This window comes from Melozone crissalis, unplaced genomic scaffold (genome assembly GCF_028551555.1).
Source record: "Melozone crissalis strain CALT ecotype California unplaced genomic scaffold, PUWL_Pcris_2 ptg000150l_1, whole genome shotgun sequence".
NCBI lineage: Eukaryota > Metazoa > Chordata > Aves > Passeriformes > Passerellidae > Melozone > Melozone crissalis.
This window is the reverse complement of record NW_026535921.1, coordinates 757,063-773,702: the sequence shown is the minus strand read 5'-3', so window position 1 is coordinate 773,702 and position 16,640 is coordinate 757,063. Positions and strand designations below refer to the sequence as shown.

At 54.0% G+C, this 16,640-nt stretch overlaps 1 protein-coding gene across 1 annotated transcript in view; it reads left to right on the top strand.

Moving 5' to 3' along the window:
- Positions 1-12,023: 12,023 nt before the first annotated feature.
- ASXL2 (ASXL transcriptional regulator 2) overlaps positions 12,024-16,640 on the top strand; it is a 57,750-nt gene continuing 53,133 nt past the window's right edge. The window contains exon 1 of the mRNA XM_054293488.1: positions 12,024-12,085. Within this exon, the coding sequence (XP_054149463.1) occupies positions 12,029-12,085 (57 nt within the window). The 5' untranslated portion in view covers positions 12,024-12,028. The remainder of the gene's footprint in view (positions 12,086-16,640) is intronic.

Below are 16,640 nucleotides of genomic sequence, written 5' to 3'. Positions count from 1 at the left end.
TGGGCAGGGCTTGGAGCAGCCTGGCACAGTGGAAGGTGGCCCTGCCATAGCAGGGGTGGCACTGGATGGGCTTTAAAGTCCCTTCCAGCCCAGACCAGTCTGGGATTCCCTGATTCTGGAACACAGTGGTTGGGAGAGCTGGTTTGTTATTTAATTTCCTGGAAAGCATCTGGGAGTCGGGGTCAGGAAGCACAGACTCGGAATGAGGGGAAGCTTGGGGGGCTGCAGGAATAGAATTTCCTCCCTTCCTTGTTTTCCAGCAGTCCCAGTTCCCCTTCAGTGGAGCCCCAAAGTGATGAACCAGAGACCTTCCCTGGCCTCTGTTCTCACCCAGGGTGTGGGAAACAACTCAGGAGCTGAGGGTGCCCTCATCCCTGGGCCATGGAGCATCCCAGGGAGGGTGGCTGTGACCTGGGAAGGGTGGCTGTGCCCCGGGAAGGGTGGCTGTGACCCAGGAAGGGTGGCTGTGCCCAGGAAGGGTGGCTGTGTTCATGGAGGATTCCTCCAGAAGCCTTTCCAGCAGAACTGTGGTCACAGAGGGACCTTCTGGAGCCCTTCCAGCAGAGCTGTGGTCATGGTGGGATCCTCTGGAATTCCTTCCAGCAGAGCTGTGTCCATGGTGGGATCCTCTGGAATTCCTTCCAGCAGAGCTGTGGCCATGGTGGGATCCTCTGGAATTCCTTCCAGCAGAGCTGTGGCCATGGTGGGATCCTCTGGAGCCCTTCCAGCAGAGCTGTGGTCATGGTGGGATCCTCTGGAATTCCTTCCAGCAGAGCTGTGGCCATGGTGGGATCCTCTGGAATTCCTTCCAGCAGAGCTGTGGCCATGGTGGGATCCTCTGGAATTCCTTCCAGCAGAGCTGTGGCCATGGTGGGATCCTCTGGAGCCCTTCCAGCAGAGCACAGGGTGGGAATCGCCAGCACCGGGCTGGGATGAGGCACTTCCAGCGCCAAGCGCCGCTCCCGAGCGCTCCCTGCTCGCCGGGAGCTGTCCCGGCCCGGCCCGGCAGCGCGGGGAGCGCTCGGTGCCGCTCGCTGTCCGCGTGTCCCGCCGTCCGTGTGTCCCAGCGGGGCCGGGGGCTGGGCCGGGGCTTCCTTTCGTTGTTGTTGAACTGTTCTTTTGGGGTTCGGGTTTGGCCGTTTTTCCGCGGGGAGGGGGGTGCGGGTCTGTCGCGGGTTCGTGGACAAGGTGAGGGCCTCGATTAGGACCAAATTTTCGTGCCTGTTGCTCTGGTGATTTATTTAGAAATCAAAAGTTTACTGTCTGGTGGCCCATCCTTGTCACTCTATACATAGGACTATACAGGACATATTATAAATATATATATATTATACATAGTGTCGGGAGAGAGGCCGTTCCTGGCGGGATGGACGCTCCTCACTGTGCTGTAATGGAGCCTCGGGCCCGCGCTGGGAGCGCCCTCCGGGATGGCCGGGACACAATAAAGGAATGAATGAGCATCGCCGCCCGGCCTCCGCCGCCTCCTTAGCCCGGCCGAGCCCAGCAGCTGGCACGGGAGGGAGCGAGGATTCCTGGAGTCCTTCCTTCCCTCCCTCCCCCGGGATTTGGGCAAAGATTTGTGTTCCGGGAGAGATGGAGCTGGCACAGACCCGGGCAGCTCCAGCGCGGGGACACCGGGAATGGCCCCGGCACAGCCTGGGGCAGCACACGGACACAGCACATGGGGGATGGAGAGGGGAGGTGGGAAGGGGAGAGATGGGAAAAGAGATGGGAAAGGGGAGATGGGAGAGGGAGAGATGGAAAAGGGGGGATGGAAAAGGGAGAGAAGGAAAAGGGGAGATGGGAAAGGGGGAGCTGGTAAAGAGGAGTTGGAAAAAGGGAGCTGGGAAGGGGAGAGATGGAAGGGGGGCATGGAAAAGGGGGGCATGGAAAGGGAGATGGAAAAGGGGAGATGGAAAAGGGGATGGAAAAAGGGGAGAGAAGGAAAAGGGGGAGATAGAAAAGGGGAAATGGAAAAGGGAGAGATGGAAAAGGGGGAGCTGGTAAAGAGGAGTTGGAAAAGGGGAGATGGGAAGGGGAGAGATGGAAAAAAGGGAGATGGAAAAGGGGGGCTGGGAAGGGGGGGATGGAAAAAGGGGAGATGGAAAAAGGAGATGGAAAAGAGGAAGATGGAAAAGGGAGAGATGGAAAAGGGGAGGTGGGAAAGGGGAGATGGTAAAGGGAGGATGGAAAAGGGAGAGCTGGAAAAGGGATGGAAAGGGGGAGATGGGAAAAGGGGAGATGGAAAAGGGAGAGATGGAAAAGGGGAGCTGAGAAAATAGAGATGGAAAAGGGGGGATGGAAAAGGGAGAGATGGGAAAAGGGAGCTGGAAAAGGGAGATGGGAAAGGGGAGATTGAAAAGGGGAGATGGAAAACGAGTTGGAAAAGGAGAGCTGGAAAAGAGGAGATGGAAAAGGAGAAATGGAAGAGGGAGAGATGGAAAAGGGGAGATGGAAAAAGGGAGAGAATGAAAAGGGGAGATGGAAAATAGCTGGAAAAGGGGAGATGGAAAAGGGAGAGATGGAAAAGGGAGAACTGGAAAAGGGAGAGCTGGCAAAGGGGAGATGGGAAAGGAGTGATGGAAAAGGGGAGATGGGAAAAGGGAGGTGGAAAACGGGATATGGAAAAGGAGCTGGAAAAGAGGGGATGGAAAAGGGGGTTGAAAAGGCAAGCTGGGAAAGGGAGAGATTGAAAAGGTGAGAGATGGAAAAGAGGAGATGGAAAAGGAGCTGGAAAAGGGGGGACTGAAAAAGGGGAGCTGGGAAAGGGAGAGATGGAAAAGGGAGGGATGGAAAAGGGGAGATGGAAAAGGGGGAGCTGGAAGAGGGGAAATGGAAACGGGAGATGGAAAAGAGGAGATGGAAAAAGGGAGAGAAGGAAAAGGGGGAGATAGAAAAGGGGAAATGGAAAAGGGAGAGATGAAAAAGGGGGAGCTGGAAAAGAGGGGGATGGAAAAGGGGAGATGGAAAAGGGGGATGAAAAGGAGAGATGGAAAGGGAGAGATGGAAAAGGGGAGAGAAGGAAAAGGGAGACATGGAAAAGGGAGGTGGAAAACTGGAGATGGAAAAGGAGCTGGAAAAGAGGGAATGGAAAAGGGGGCCTGAAAGGGGGAGCTGGGAAAGGGGGAGATGGAAAGAGGAGATGGAAAAGGGGGGATGGAAAATGGGAGCTGGAAAAGGGGGGTTGGAAAAGGGGGGTTGGAAAGGGGAGAGATGGAAAAGGGGGGCTGAAAAGGGAAGATAGAAAGGGAGAGATGGAAAAGGGAACAGAAGGAAAAGGGAGAGATGGAAAAGGGGAGATGGAAAGGGGGAGCTGGAAAAGGGGAGATGGAAAAGGGAGGGGGAGATGGAAGAGGGAGAGATGGAAAAGGGGAGATGGAAAAAGGGAGATGAAAGAGGGGAGATGCAAAAAACATTGCAAAGGCATAGATTGGGTTGGGTTGGGTTGGAAAGGACCTCAGAGCCCATCCAGTGCCACCCCTGCCATGGCAGGGACACTGCCACTGCCCCAGGTGCTCCCAGCCCCAATGTCCAGCCTGGCCTTGGGCACTGCCAGGGATCCAGGGGCAGCCACAGCTGTGCCAGCCCTGCCCACCCTGCCAGGAACAATTCCTCATTCCCAAGATCCCATCCAGCCCTGCCCTCTGGCAGTTTAATTCCCAGCTCTGAGGTTGCCCACAGCAGAGGGAGTTCAAGCCCTGTGGATGTGGCACTTGGGGACAAGGGTCCCTGGTGGCCTTGGCAGTGCTGGCGACGTGGTTGGGCTCAGTGGTCTCCAGCCCAGAGGAGTCTGTGATTGCAGGCACGCAGAGATTTGTCCTGTTTCTCATGGAAAAGGGCACTTTGATCAGGTGAGTCACAATAAATGCCACTGAAAAGGGACTGAGGCAAGAAAAGGGAAGATGAAAGGGCCCTCAAAGGCACTGGGTGTCCCCAAATCAGCCAGGTCAGATTTAACTCTCAGAGGGAATTTGGTGAAGTGGCCTCAGAGCTGCCAGTGAGGGGTCTGAGCTCTCACAGAGAGGATGCTGAGTGTCCAAACAGGGCACCTGATGAACAGGAACAGGATAAACATGAGGGATGTCTTTAAAATGGGGAAAGGGGAACTTGAGGGGTTCTCTGCTCAATTTAACTTCACCCCCTGAAAGGATTGAAGGGATCAACAAAATCCACCTGAAAATCCTGGCAGGGGAACATGTGAACAACCCAGGTGGGCTGGTCCAAAGCAAATGCCACCAAATGGCACCAAATGGCACTAAATGCCACCACAGCAGCTCCATGCTCAGCTGGAACAGAAGACCCTGCAGGTGTGAGGGACAGAATGAGGGATTTTGGTGAGATTCTCACTCCCTCCCTGAGGAGAGGCCTGAGTGGAGCCAACAATGGCATTATTCCAAGGGAAACAGGACACAGGGAGGCAGAGACAAAGGGGATTTGTTCTCCTTCAGCCCAGCACTCCTGGGGATCTTCCTGCTGGGGAAAGCCCTGCTTTCCAACCAGGAATGGCATTTGTGATGGTTTTGTAAAAATCAACAGGAATGATGTGAAAACATGAAAGAAACAGGGTGATTTCCACCTGGGAAGCAGAGGTCATGGTCTGCCAATACCAGAAATGCTCCCAGCTTCTTTTTTCTGCCTCTGTCAAGGTCAGGATTGAAGCTCTTGAGAGAAATTTCACATTCAGACTCAGATGTTTATTATTTCCTATCTCTATTACAAGTTGTGAGCTCTGCAGCATTCTCCTAACAAGCTACAAAATTGCCAGCTGTCTTTCCCTACAAGGTTAAACTATGCAATTAAGAAATGACACCTAAATTATTTTCACTTTTAACCCAGTAACTGATCCCTCAAAGTTCACATGGTGGGCTTTTCTGTCCAATAACAAAATACCACCCAAACCCATGGAGAAGAAGGTGAAGAAGGTGAAGAAGAAGGAGCAGCCTCCACCCTAAAACCTCCATCTTGCCCCATATATATGACTATATTATAAGCTCCAAACTCTTAAGTTTTCCAGCCTGTGATATCACACACTTCTAACCAACTCCACACCTGGAATCCCAGTGCTATCATTCTGGAAATCCATTTTGGAAATCCATTTTGGAAATCTTTTTGGAAATCCATTTTGGAAATCTTTTCCAAGGCCTCAGGTCAAATGCAGTATTTTCTTGCGGGTCTGTGCCCTTCAGCACAGAAAGTTTCAAATTCTCAGCATCCAGGGAATCTCTTCCCCTGCACATTCTGCAGTGCCTGGTTCGTGCTGGGGCTCAGCTGCTGGGCTGGGCTAATGGCCAGGGGGGTTCCTGGCTCCCTGTGTCCCCCCAGCTCCTGGAGGAGCCTGGATGGCCTCAGCTCCTGCAGCCATCAATATTGATGGCCCAGCTTCATAAAATTTGCAAGGCAGGGAATACCCAGGGGGGGTCTGCAGCCCTGCCTGGGTTGGCTTGTGGTGTTTGCCCCTTCCTCGGGGCCACATCAGCTTCTCCCAAACATCTGCTGTGCTTCCAGTGCTGGGGACACTCCCTGGATGCAGCAGGGAGGGGCATCCCCTCAGATCCCTGAGCTCTTTGTTTCCCCGGAGGAACCTCCCCTTGCAGTCCTACAGAGCTTCACGGGTTTTATGGGAATGTTCAACCACATTGTAGGAATATGACTTGAAGGGTTGTTTGAAGGGTTGTCCCATCTGCTGGCAGTTCAGAAAAAATGTAATTTTGTACTGAAATCTAGAAAATTTAGGATAAATCCACTACAACAATTTTTGTTTCTTTCTTAGTACAGTTTATAGTACTTTTCCTGCCATGAATTTAAAATTTATACCTTAGGCTGCCCAGAGAAGCTGTGCCTGGAAGTGCCCAAGGCCAGGCTGGATGAAGCTTGGTTTAGGTTGGATATTGAGAAAGGTTTTTCCCCAGAGAGTGCTGGGCACTGCCCAGGCTGCCCAGGGCATGGGCACAGCCCTGAGGCTGCCAGAGCTCCAGGAGCCTTTGGGCAGCACTGGGGATGCTCAGGGTGGGGTTGTTTGGGCTTGGGGCTGCACTGGATGATCCCTGTGGGTCCCTTCCAGCTCAGGATAGATATTCCATGATTCCTGCTGCTAGCACAGTGCTAAAGCTTATTATCATCTTTGTAAAGTGCTCTGGGATTTATTGGTTATACACAATTCCTAAAGGGCCGAATGTTTTCACTCCTGAGTGGTTTTCAAAGCAGGAGGGGAGCCACAGCCACCAGGAATGTTCTGTGTGCACCTCCCAAGAGAGAAGCTGTGTGGGAAGGCTTTGGTGCAGAGAGGGTTTGGGGGTTATTTGGGAGATTTTTGTTGTTCCCTGACGCTCTCATGACACCCTGTGGGCTTCCCCCTGTACTGCTGCAGCTGCACAAACAGCCAGAATTCCTCTCTTTTCCTCCCCACTGGCTCTGCACTTCTGTCCCTACATTTTTCTCACTGATTTTCCTGCAGGCTTTAATGGCTTTCAGCGAGGGATTCTGGTCACAGCTGGGGCTGCTCCTGCATCCTGGCAGTGCCCAGGGCCAGGCTGGACACTGGGACACCCTGGGACAGTGGGAGGTGTCCCTGCCACGGCAGGGTGGCACTGGATGGGTTTTGAGGTCCCCTCTCACCCCAAACCATGCCAGGATTTGTGCCTCTATGAAAAGAACAGTCAGTGCTCTGCTCTGGGATTCTGACTGAACCTCAGATGGAAAGTGAGGGTGAATTTTATTGGGAATGTTTTCCCAAGTGACAGCAGCAGAGTCAGTGCTGGAGATCTGATTGATACCTCTGGTTTTACCTTTTATTTATTGCCCATTCTGTGCTGCTTTAGTGTGTGGGTCTGGGTTTCATACCAGGGCATGGTGAGCTCTGGGCACAGAGCAGGGACACAAAACAATTCCTGCTTCAGCTGGGCACCAAGGACAAATGACCCAAATCTCAGCCCAGGAGCACAAACAGGAGAGAGAAAAACAAGGATGGGACTGCAGGGGCTAAAGCTGGAATGGGACAATGAACTGCAAGGTGCAAATGGAGCAGAACTGATCCCAGTGACAGACCCCGTGCCTGGCTGTGCATTTTGGGGCCATTTTGGTTCATCTTGGGTTCATTCTGGGACCATTTTGGTTCATCTTGGGTTCATTTTGGGACCATTTTGGTTCATCCTGGGTTCATTTTGGGACCATTTTGGTTCATCTTGGGTTCATTTTGGGACCATTTGGGTTCACCTTGGGTGCAGCCCTGGCTGGGCTCTTGTGCTGCCCCAGGTGGATCCATGCAGGAGATCCTTTCAATCAATCCCTGCTTTATTCTGTAGCTCTGCCCAGCCTCTGCTCCAGCTCAGCCTGCACAAGGCATCACCCAGAGCAGCTGGGGCTGAAGGAAGAGCAAATTTACAAGGCTGGGGACATCAGAGCAGTGTCCCTGGCAGGACACTGAGTGCCACCCAGGGCTCTGAGTGCTCCAGCAGAGCTTTGAAGGGTTGGGGGAATAAATGGGATGGAGGCCTCCAGGGTGGTATCACAGAGACATGGAATGGCACAGAACCATGGAATCGTTATTGGAAGGGACCTCAGAGCCCACCCGGTGCCACCCCTGCCATGGAGGGACACTGCCACTGTCCCAGGGTGTCCCAGTGTCCAGCCTGGCCTTGGGCACTGCCAGGGATCCAGGGGCAGCCCCAGCTGCTCTGGGCACCCTGTGCCAGAGCTGCCCACCCTGCCAGGGAGGAATTCCCTCCGAACATCTGAATTATTGACAGCCCCTCTGGTTGGGTGCCCACTGCAATGTTTTCTGCTGGGAACAGCACCTGGCACTCTGCTGTGATCTGTCAGGACAGGGAGCTGGGCTGGGAGTGATGAACTTAGCTGGGCTGAGCTGAGCTGAGCCCTGGAGATCCCAGCCCACCCCAGCCCCAAGGAATTGGGCACACTTTGGGAAATACATCCATGGATTTCATGTTCCCCTGGGAAACCCAGGAGCCTGGCCCTGAAGCTGCCCCTCCTCTCTCTGTGCAGGCTGGGGGTGGGCAGGAGAAGCCCAGCTCCAGCAGACAGCTCCTGGAATGCAGCTGCAAGGAACAACCCATCCACAGCATGGCCCGGCCTGCAGCTGCAGAACCCCCAGCTGGTGCTCAGCGCATCACACAGGGAAAGGAAGGGCAGGCTGCATCCTCGTGTGATCTCACTGTTTGTTTGATAAACAGGAACTGTGTCTGACACCTCTGGGCAGGAGGGAAGGGCCAGACCTGCTCCTGGAGCTCCAGGGGCTGCTGCACTTCCAGCTGGGGTCAGCAGCTCTGGGAACGTCTCACAGGAACATGGAATGCTGGAACTGTCAGTGCAGGTCCTGGGAGCCACCCCTCTGCCCATCCTTGCAGCTTCCTGCTGGAATCACCTTTGGGGCAGCTGCTCCTTCCTTCCCTTCCTTCCTTTCCTTCCTTTCCTTCCTTTCCTTCCTTCCTCCCTCCTTCCTTCCCTTCCCTTCCCTTCCCTTCCCTTCCCTTCCCTTCCCTTCCCGGAACCTTCCCTTCCCTTCCCTTCCCTTCCCTCCCTGGGATTCCAAGTCCTGGTGTTCCCTCTCTGAGCCTTCTTCCATCCCCCTGTCCTCCTCCCCTGAGCCTTTCCCCCACACCTGAGTGTTTGCTCCCATCCCTCAGAGCACTGAGTCATGATCTCAAACAGAGGTGGAACCACATCTGCAGCAGCAGCAGAACCCCAGGGTGAATCCAGAAGAGCAGCTGGAAGGATGAATTTGAGGGGAGGAATTTGGGATTTCTGTGTCTTGCCCCAGAGCACCACCCCTCACACTGAGGGGACTCCTGACACCTCTGCTGAGGGGAGAGCAGACACATCTCCTGTGTGCATCTGCTGATTGCCTTCCCAATGGGAATCAGCAATCCCCATCCTTAATAAGATCCTTAATCACAGCCAATTCCATCACTTTTGAGGAGATCCTTGGCACTGGGAATAGACAGACCCACCCCCACTGAAGGGAAGATAAATCCCCTTGCAGGGAGCAGATGTCCCTGGATTGTCACTGCTCAGGGAACTTCCCCTTTCTCATTCCCTGCCATTTGTTGTTGTTCCACGCTGCTGAATTTATTGTCAATTATTTCTGCATGGCTCATGCCCACAGCACTGGCCTGTCACAGGGAGGACCTTCTTTGTCACCTTGTGTCCTGGATTGTGGCTTCCCAGGTGTGTTCCTCCGTGTTTCACTCTTCCTGTGCTCCAGGCTGTGTCACCACTGATCCTTTCAGCCAGAATCAGTCAGAGAAACCTGGAACCACAGAACCAATGGAACATTAAACATCTGATTATATATCAACTTTGATAACACAACTGTCAGGGAGCATGAGGAGATTCTGTGCTGGGAGCACCCCTGGAAGAGTGAAAAGTGTCCCTGCCATGGCAGGGGTGGCACTGGGTGGGCTTTGAGGTCCTTCCCACCCAAACCAGCCTGTGATTCCATGATTTCAACAAAAAAAAAAAATCCCTCAATCCTCTCAAAATTAATCATTTTTGTAGCTCCCAGTGTGGCCAAAAGTGCAATGGCTGAAGTAGAAATTGCAGCTTGTTTGGGAGCTGTGGCTGCCAAATTTCTGCTTTTGATACAGTATAATCTGTCAGTTTATATATGCATTGTACAGTTTTTATAAATAGTAATGTAAAATATAATATCTTAGACCGCAGCATAATAGAGACTGTGAAATATTGAAATGCTTTTTCATGTAATTAACTCAGAAAATGGTGTGAAATAATTAGGGGATTTCTCACATTTGGGGACTGTCTTATCTGAAAGACAAGATAACACTAAAAAAAGAAAAATAGAAAAATTCATTGATGCTCCTTATGAGGGAGTGAAAATACAACAGGATGGAACCACAAGAATAAAATATATTAGTTTCATCTATAAGGTGATAAGTTTATTTTTGACTAATAAAATATATTAGTTTCATCTACAAGATGGCATGAAGACAAGTCAAAGGTTAAAACCAAGCAGAAGAACATCTAAACTCAAAGGAATGTTTGAACATGCATAAACTCTTAGCAATATGTATAAACTCTTAGGAATATGCATTTACCCCCTGTAATTTAACAGTATATAAAGAACATGGATTTTAATCAACACTGTGCTTTTGGCAAATAGCCAAGCACCCAGTGCTGGATTTCATCCCTTAATAAATTTTTATAAACATTTTAAATAGTGAGCTGTGCTTCTCACATGGGGAACTGGGGGAAACTGAGGCAGGGCTGGTGTGAGGGGGAATGGGGACAGGGCAGGGGGGGACAGGGCTGATTTTGGAGCTCTTTGGACACAAAGTTTAGAAATGCTTTATAAATGAGACACTGAATTGTTTCACACAGGGTGCAACGTGGAGATTCCACAAAGCCAGCACAGCAAGGAGCAAAAATTGCAACATTTGTGCATATTTTCATAAAACCACCCAAGCAATGCAGGGCTGCCACCTGTCTAATGCACATTTATTTAGCAATATTTGTTTCTGTGCCCACCTGGGTTCCTTTGTGGGCTCTGGGGAGGTGCCCACATTCCATTTCAAACAAAATTCATCAAAGGTTTGGTGCCAAGCAAGATTTGTCTGCTGCCCTGGACTTGTGAATAGTCACATCCATGCTCATATTTACACTGTGTGGCTCCAGGCAGGTGACAGGAGACATGGCAGGTGACAAGAGACACCGTGAAAAATGTGTATTTTATGATTGGCTTTTGGCAAATATTAAAATTAATATAATATGTGCTATGTTAGAAAGTTATGCTGTATTAATTTTTTTAGTAGTGTGTTAAATCTAGTTTTAGGTTATAACATAATGTAAAAATAGAAACTATGCTATGTAAGATACTTTTTTTAAAGAGAGGAATGAGGCACTCTCACTGAGATAGCAGCCACAGGACACCTCAATCTTTCAGAGAAAGAGAATTTATTGCTCCCTTATCAGACGAAACGAACTTCTTCCTGCCTTGCTCAGCCCTGAAGACACGGTTAGAATTAAGAGGAAGAAGCTGACGCTGCCCAGACAGAATTCTGTGTTTGAAAGGAATTTATGCATCATGTATGAGGTGTATGAATATGCAACAGGTTATTGTTTTTAAGGGTTAATCCTCTGTTAACGTGGGTCCTTTTTTGGGCTTATTTTGCCCAGAAAAAGGTACCCATAGTGTCTGTAACTCTTTGTTTTTATTGTCTCGTATTGTCCTAGTTCAAATTGTCCAAATTTTTATTGTTATAATTTTATTATTATTTTTATAACTTTTAAACTTTTAACACTTTAAAAACAAGTGGTTGGCGTTTTTCAGACACTACTCAACAGGAAGACCTCGACTGTTCACCAAAGGCCCTTTGAGTGAGCTCAGCCTCCTTCCTTTGAGGTGGTTCCAACCACAGCCAAGACCCCGTTTCACACCCCCTTGCCCATTCCCCAGGACTCCCTGGGCGAATTATTCGCTATTTCTGACTGCTGAGGCGCCACCATCGGTGTCATCGCCGAGCTGGCGGGCACCGGGCGCTGAGGGCGCGGCCGAGGCTCTGAGGGAGCCGCCGCCATCTTTCTCCCTCAGCCACGGCGCCAGCGCAGGCTGCGCGCACCGGCGGCGAGCGCGGAGGAGGGAGCGGAGGCTGCCGGTGACACTTGATGGCGGCGGGACAGCGGAGCTGTTGCCGGTGGCAGCCAGGGAAGGACACACCACCACCACACCAGAGCGGCATCGCCGCCATCTTCGCTCCCCCTCAGGCGCCGCCGCCATCTTTGCTCGTCCCTCCGAGAGGCGGGAACGCGGCCGGGGGACGGCAGGCTGGGCGTGGCTTCCTTAGACCACGCCCCCTCCCCTTGCCGTGGGCGGGGCCGGCGGGCGGGGTCACATGACCGCGGCCCGTGCGCAGCCGGAGCCAACATGGCGGCGGCGGCGGGCGCTGGGGCCGCCGCTCTCGGCGCCGCTCGCCTCTGAGGGGCCGCCGCCCCCGCCCCGCCGCCCGCCGCGCCCGCCCGACACCCCCCGAGCGCCCCGAGCCCCGCCGCGTCCGACATGAGGGAGAAGGGCCGCAAGAAGAAGGGCAGGACCTGGGCAGAGGCCGCCCGGACGGTGCGCGGGGGGGCCGCGGGGCGGGTCGGAGGCCGCGGGGCGGGTCGGGGCGCTCCCGCCGGGGCTCGGGGGGGCGGCGGGGCCCGCACGGCCGCCTGCGGAACCGGGGGGGTTATAGTGACCTGGGCTCCGGTTGTTCCGTGCTGCCCGGCCGGGATTGCCCCGGGGAGCGGCGTGGGGGAGGGATTGCCGCTTGGGTTTGCTGTGGAGAGCGAGGGGGGAAGTCAGAGCTGCCAGCAAGTGAGAGGCACCGGGGGTTTTTCGGTGTTTGCGCTGGTTTTTCGGTGTTTGCGCTGGTTTCCGCCACGCTCAGGTGCTGAGCTGCCCCCATTCAGCAGAGCCGTACATGCTAAAAAGTGAATTTTTACCTCCCGCTGTCCCAGCTGTACCAAAATTTGTCGCTGTCTCGGGCCGGGCTCGGAGGGTGGAGAAAAGGGAAGTTCGGAATACGGGACGGGAATGAGAGAGGAAACTCCACAGGTGCGAAACGCGGAGCTCAGAGAGCTCCGCTCGCCCTTCCCAGCTCGGGATAAATCCCCCTCATGGACAGGAGGAGGAGCTGGGGCTTGGGAACCCTCCTGGGAGAGGGATCTGTTCAAACAAGACTTGAAAAGGCTGCCTGGGGAGCAAATGTAAATAGAAACCTGCGGCTGGGACTTGCAAGGGGTGTTTTAATAAATAAATTCACTTGGACCTCGTGTTTACAGCTTGGAAGGCATCGGGGAGCTGCTGTGTTCAGGAGATTCAGTGCAGGTGGAGATTTTTAAGAAATAATTTGCTGGCTTGCAGGCAGTTGCTCTGTGTGTAATTTTAGCAGTTTCTTTTGAAAGAGCAGTGGCAGTGTCTCCAGTGGAGGGTAGAGGTGGGATCAGCTCTTTTCCAGCCTCTCTGAGCCCTACCAGAATCCACTTAAGGGCTAAACTTATTCTCCACTGAGCCCTCTCCCCCCTGCAGGCTGCACCTCGCCCAGAGCCAGGAAAAGGGAGGAAAGGATGAGCACATCCCTGCCAAAACCCCAGCTCTGGCAGCCCTGTGTGCTCAGCAGCAATGCCAGGGCACTCTGGTCAAACTCCAGCTCCAGACTCCCAAAGTTTGGCTGAGTTTTGGGGCAGAAATCCTGGCTGGGGTTCTGGTTGTGTGCTGGGCTTGCAGGGAAGGTGTAAAGCTGTGCTAGGGAAGGTTAAAGCTCTCAGGAGCTTTGTGCTGCTTTTGGAAGGTGACATAAAAGTGTCCCCGAGCTCAGGAATGTCTCCAGGTGTCCCCTCTGTGTGGGGGTTCCTTTCCTGAGCTCTGGGGTGACCCCAAGAGTCCCTGGGGTGCAGGGGCTGGGCCTGGGGCTCTGCTTGTCCAGGATCCAGCTTGGAAAATCCCTCCCAGCCCAGCTGTGCCCAATGCCCACCCTGTGCCCAGCCCAGGGCACCCAGTGCCACATCCAGGACACAGGGATGGGCACCCCAAACCTCCCTGAGCAGTGCCAAGGCCTGAGCCCCCTTTCCATGCAGAAATTCCTCCTGGTGCCCACCCTGAGCCTGCCCTGAGCCCATTTCCCCTTGTCCAGAGCAGCTGCTGCAGGGCAGAGAGCTGGGGGCTCCTCCTGCTGAAAATGACCCCAAACCATCACTGAGTGCCTGGGGAAGGTCATTCCCAGAGATCTGAACTGCAAACAGCTCCAGGCAGAGATTGGTGGAACCTCACAGAGCTCCAGGACCATTCAGGGTGGAAAATCCCTCCCAGTACACCCAGCCCAGCTGTGCCCAATGCCCACCTTGTGCCCAGCCCAGGGCACCCAGTGCCACATCCAGGGGACACCTGCAGGGATGGGCACTGCCAACCTCCCTGGGCAGCCCCTGCCAAGGCCTGAGCCCCCTTTCCATGCAGAAATTCCTCCTGGTGTCCACCCTGAGCCTGCCCTGGCCCAGCCTGAGGCCATTCCCCCTTGTCCTGTCCCTGTTCCCTGGCTGTCCCCTCCTGGCAGGGACTTGTGCAGAGCCACAAGGTCCCCCCTGAGCCTCCTTTTCTCCTCTCCCAGCTCCCTCAGCTGCTCCTCAGAGCTGGCTCTCCATGCAGGCTTGTCCTGAGGAACTCCCCAGCTCCCTGCAGAGCAGCCTCAGGCCATCCCAGCTGCGTTTTCTGTTCTCTCTCCTGCTCTCTCACCTCTGCACTGCTGCTCACAGGTGGTTGAGGCAGCTAAACCAGCAAAAACGTTGGTTTTTTTTATAATTAACTTCTGGTGCTGATCTGTTCTTGCTCCACTTTAGCCCTCCTGGCCAGGAGTTTGGGGTTGGGTCTCCTCCAGTTCTGGAGTACACTGAGGTGAATTATTCTTAACTGAATTAATTAATTCAGCTCAAAGGTGAGAGGAGGGAATTCCATGGAGCTGCTCTGGAGAGCTGTGGGGCTGCAAACTGGGGCAGCAGGAGGTGAGGGAAGGTCCCCAGGAGGGCAGGAAGTCACTGTTGATAAACAGCCTGTTCTCATTTCCTGCCTCTCTCTGCAGCTGCACTGAGCTGGGACAGGCTGCTGGCCCTGCTGGGACAGGGCTGGGGTCTGCATCTCCAAACCCACCTGCAGGAGGTGCTGGGACAGGATCTGGGGGTCCCTACAGCTCCAAATTCACCTGCAGGAGGGGGGAAGCTGCTGCTGGGTCAGGACTTGGTGATTTACAGTTCCAAAGCCACCTGCAAGAGGGCAAAAGCTGCTGCTGGCAGTTCAGGGGATGGCAGCACACAGTTTGTGTTCAGGCTGTGCCAGTGCTGGAGCTGTGCCAGGCTGTGATCCTGCACCCAGAGCTGTGCCAGGCTCAGGATTCTGCACCCAGAGCTGTGCCAGGGCTGGAGCCAGGCTGGGAGAGCTGGGGGTGCTCACCTGGATGGGAGAAGGGTCCAGGGAGGGCTCAGAGCCCCTGGCAGGGCCTGAAGGGGCTCCAGGAGAGCTGCAGAGGGACTGGGGACAAGGCATGGAGGGACAGGAGCCAGGGAATGGCTCCCAGTGCCAGAGGGCAGGGATGGATGGGAGATTGGGAATTGGGAATTGTTCCCTGGCAGGGTGGGCAGGCCCTGGCACAGGGTGCCCATGGTTTGGCTTTTCTGTTTCTCATATTCTGTGCTGCTTTAGTGTGTGGGTCTGGGTTTCATACCAGGGCATGGTGAGCTCTGGGCACAGAGCAGGGACACAAAACAATTCCTGCTCCAGCTGGGCACCAAGGACAAATGACCCAAATCTCAGCCCAGGAGCACAAACAGGAGAGAGAAAAACAAGGATGGGACTGCAGGGGCTAAAGCTGGAATGGGACAGTGAACTGCAAGGTGCAAATGGAGCAGAACTGATCACAGACAGACCCCGTGCCTGGCTGTGCATTTTGGGGCCATTTTGGTTCATCTTGGGTTCATTCTGGGACCATTTTGGTTCATCTTGGGTTCATTTTGGGACCATTTTGGTTCATCCTGGGTTCATTTTGGGACCATTTTGGTTCCTCTTGGGTTCATTCTGGGACCATTTTGGTTCATCTTGGGTTCATTCTGGGACCATTTTGGTTCATCTTGGGTTCATTTTGGGACCATTTTGGTTCACCTTGGGTGCAGCCCTGGCTGGGCCCTTGTGCTGCCCCAGGTGGATCCATGCAGGAGATCCTTTCAATCAATCCCTGCTTTATTCTGTAGCTCTGCCCAGCCTCTGCTCCAGCTCAGCCTGCACAAGGCATCACCCAGAGCAGCTGGGGCTGCCCCTGCATCCCTGGCAGTGCCCAGGGCCAGGCTGGACAGTGGGGTTGGCACAGTGGCAGTGTCCCTGTCCTCGAAGTGGCTGAACTATGATGTTGATTTCCACCCAGAGCATTCCATGGTCGCCACTGTGGTGCCCAGTGGGGCTGAGGGTGAAGCTGCCAGGACTGGGGTTGGCAGCAGGGATGGCACAGAGAGCTCTCTGGGCTGTTCTGGCTGTTCAGTCCTGGAGCTGCTCTCTGCTGTCCCTGCTCTGCCCTGGTGGCCCTGTGGTGGTGCCACAGGGACCTGTCCCCATCCCATTCCTGGCTGTTGTGGTGCTTTGTGGGTGGGGAGGGAGGTGGGAGCTGGAATGGGCAGAGGCTGGAAGGATTTGGGGTTGGTTTTGCAGGGGAATCCCCTGTGGGTGACCTGAGGAAAGGGTTTTTTCCTGCTGCAGCACCAAGGGCCTGGGGCTGTGGGAGATGGGCTCTGGAAATGGTCCCTGGCTGGGCACAAAGTGCTGAGGTGACCTGTTTGTCACAGCTGCTGCAGCTGTGTGCTTGAGAGTGCCAGCATGGTTTGGGTTGGAAGGGACACTAAACCTCACCCAGTGCCACCCCTGCCATGGCAGGGACCCTGCCACTGTCCCAGGGTGTCCCAGTGTCCAGCCTGGCCCTGGGCACTGCCAGGGATGCAGGGGCAGCCCCAGCTGCTCTGGGTGATGCCTTGTGCAGGCTGAGCTGGAGCAGAGGCTGGGCAGAGCTACAGAATAAAGCAGGGATTGATTGAAAGGATCTCCTGCATGGATCCACCTGGGGCAGCACAAGAGCCCAGCCAGGGCTGCACCCAAGGTG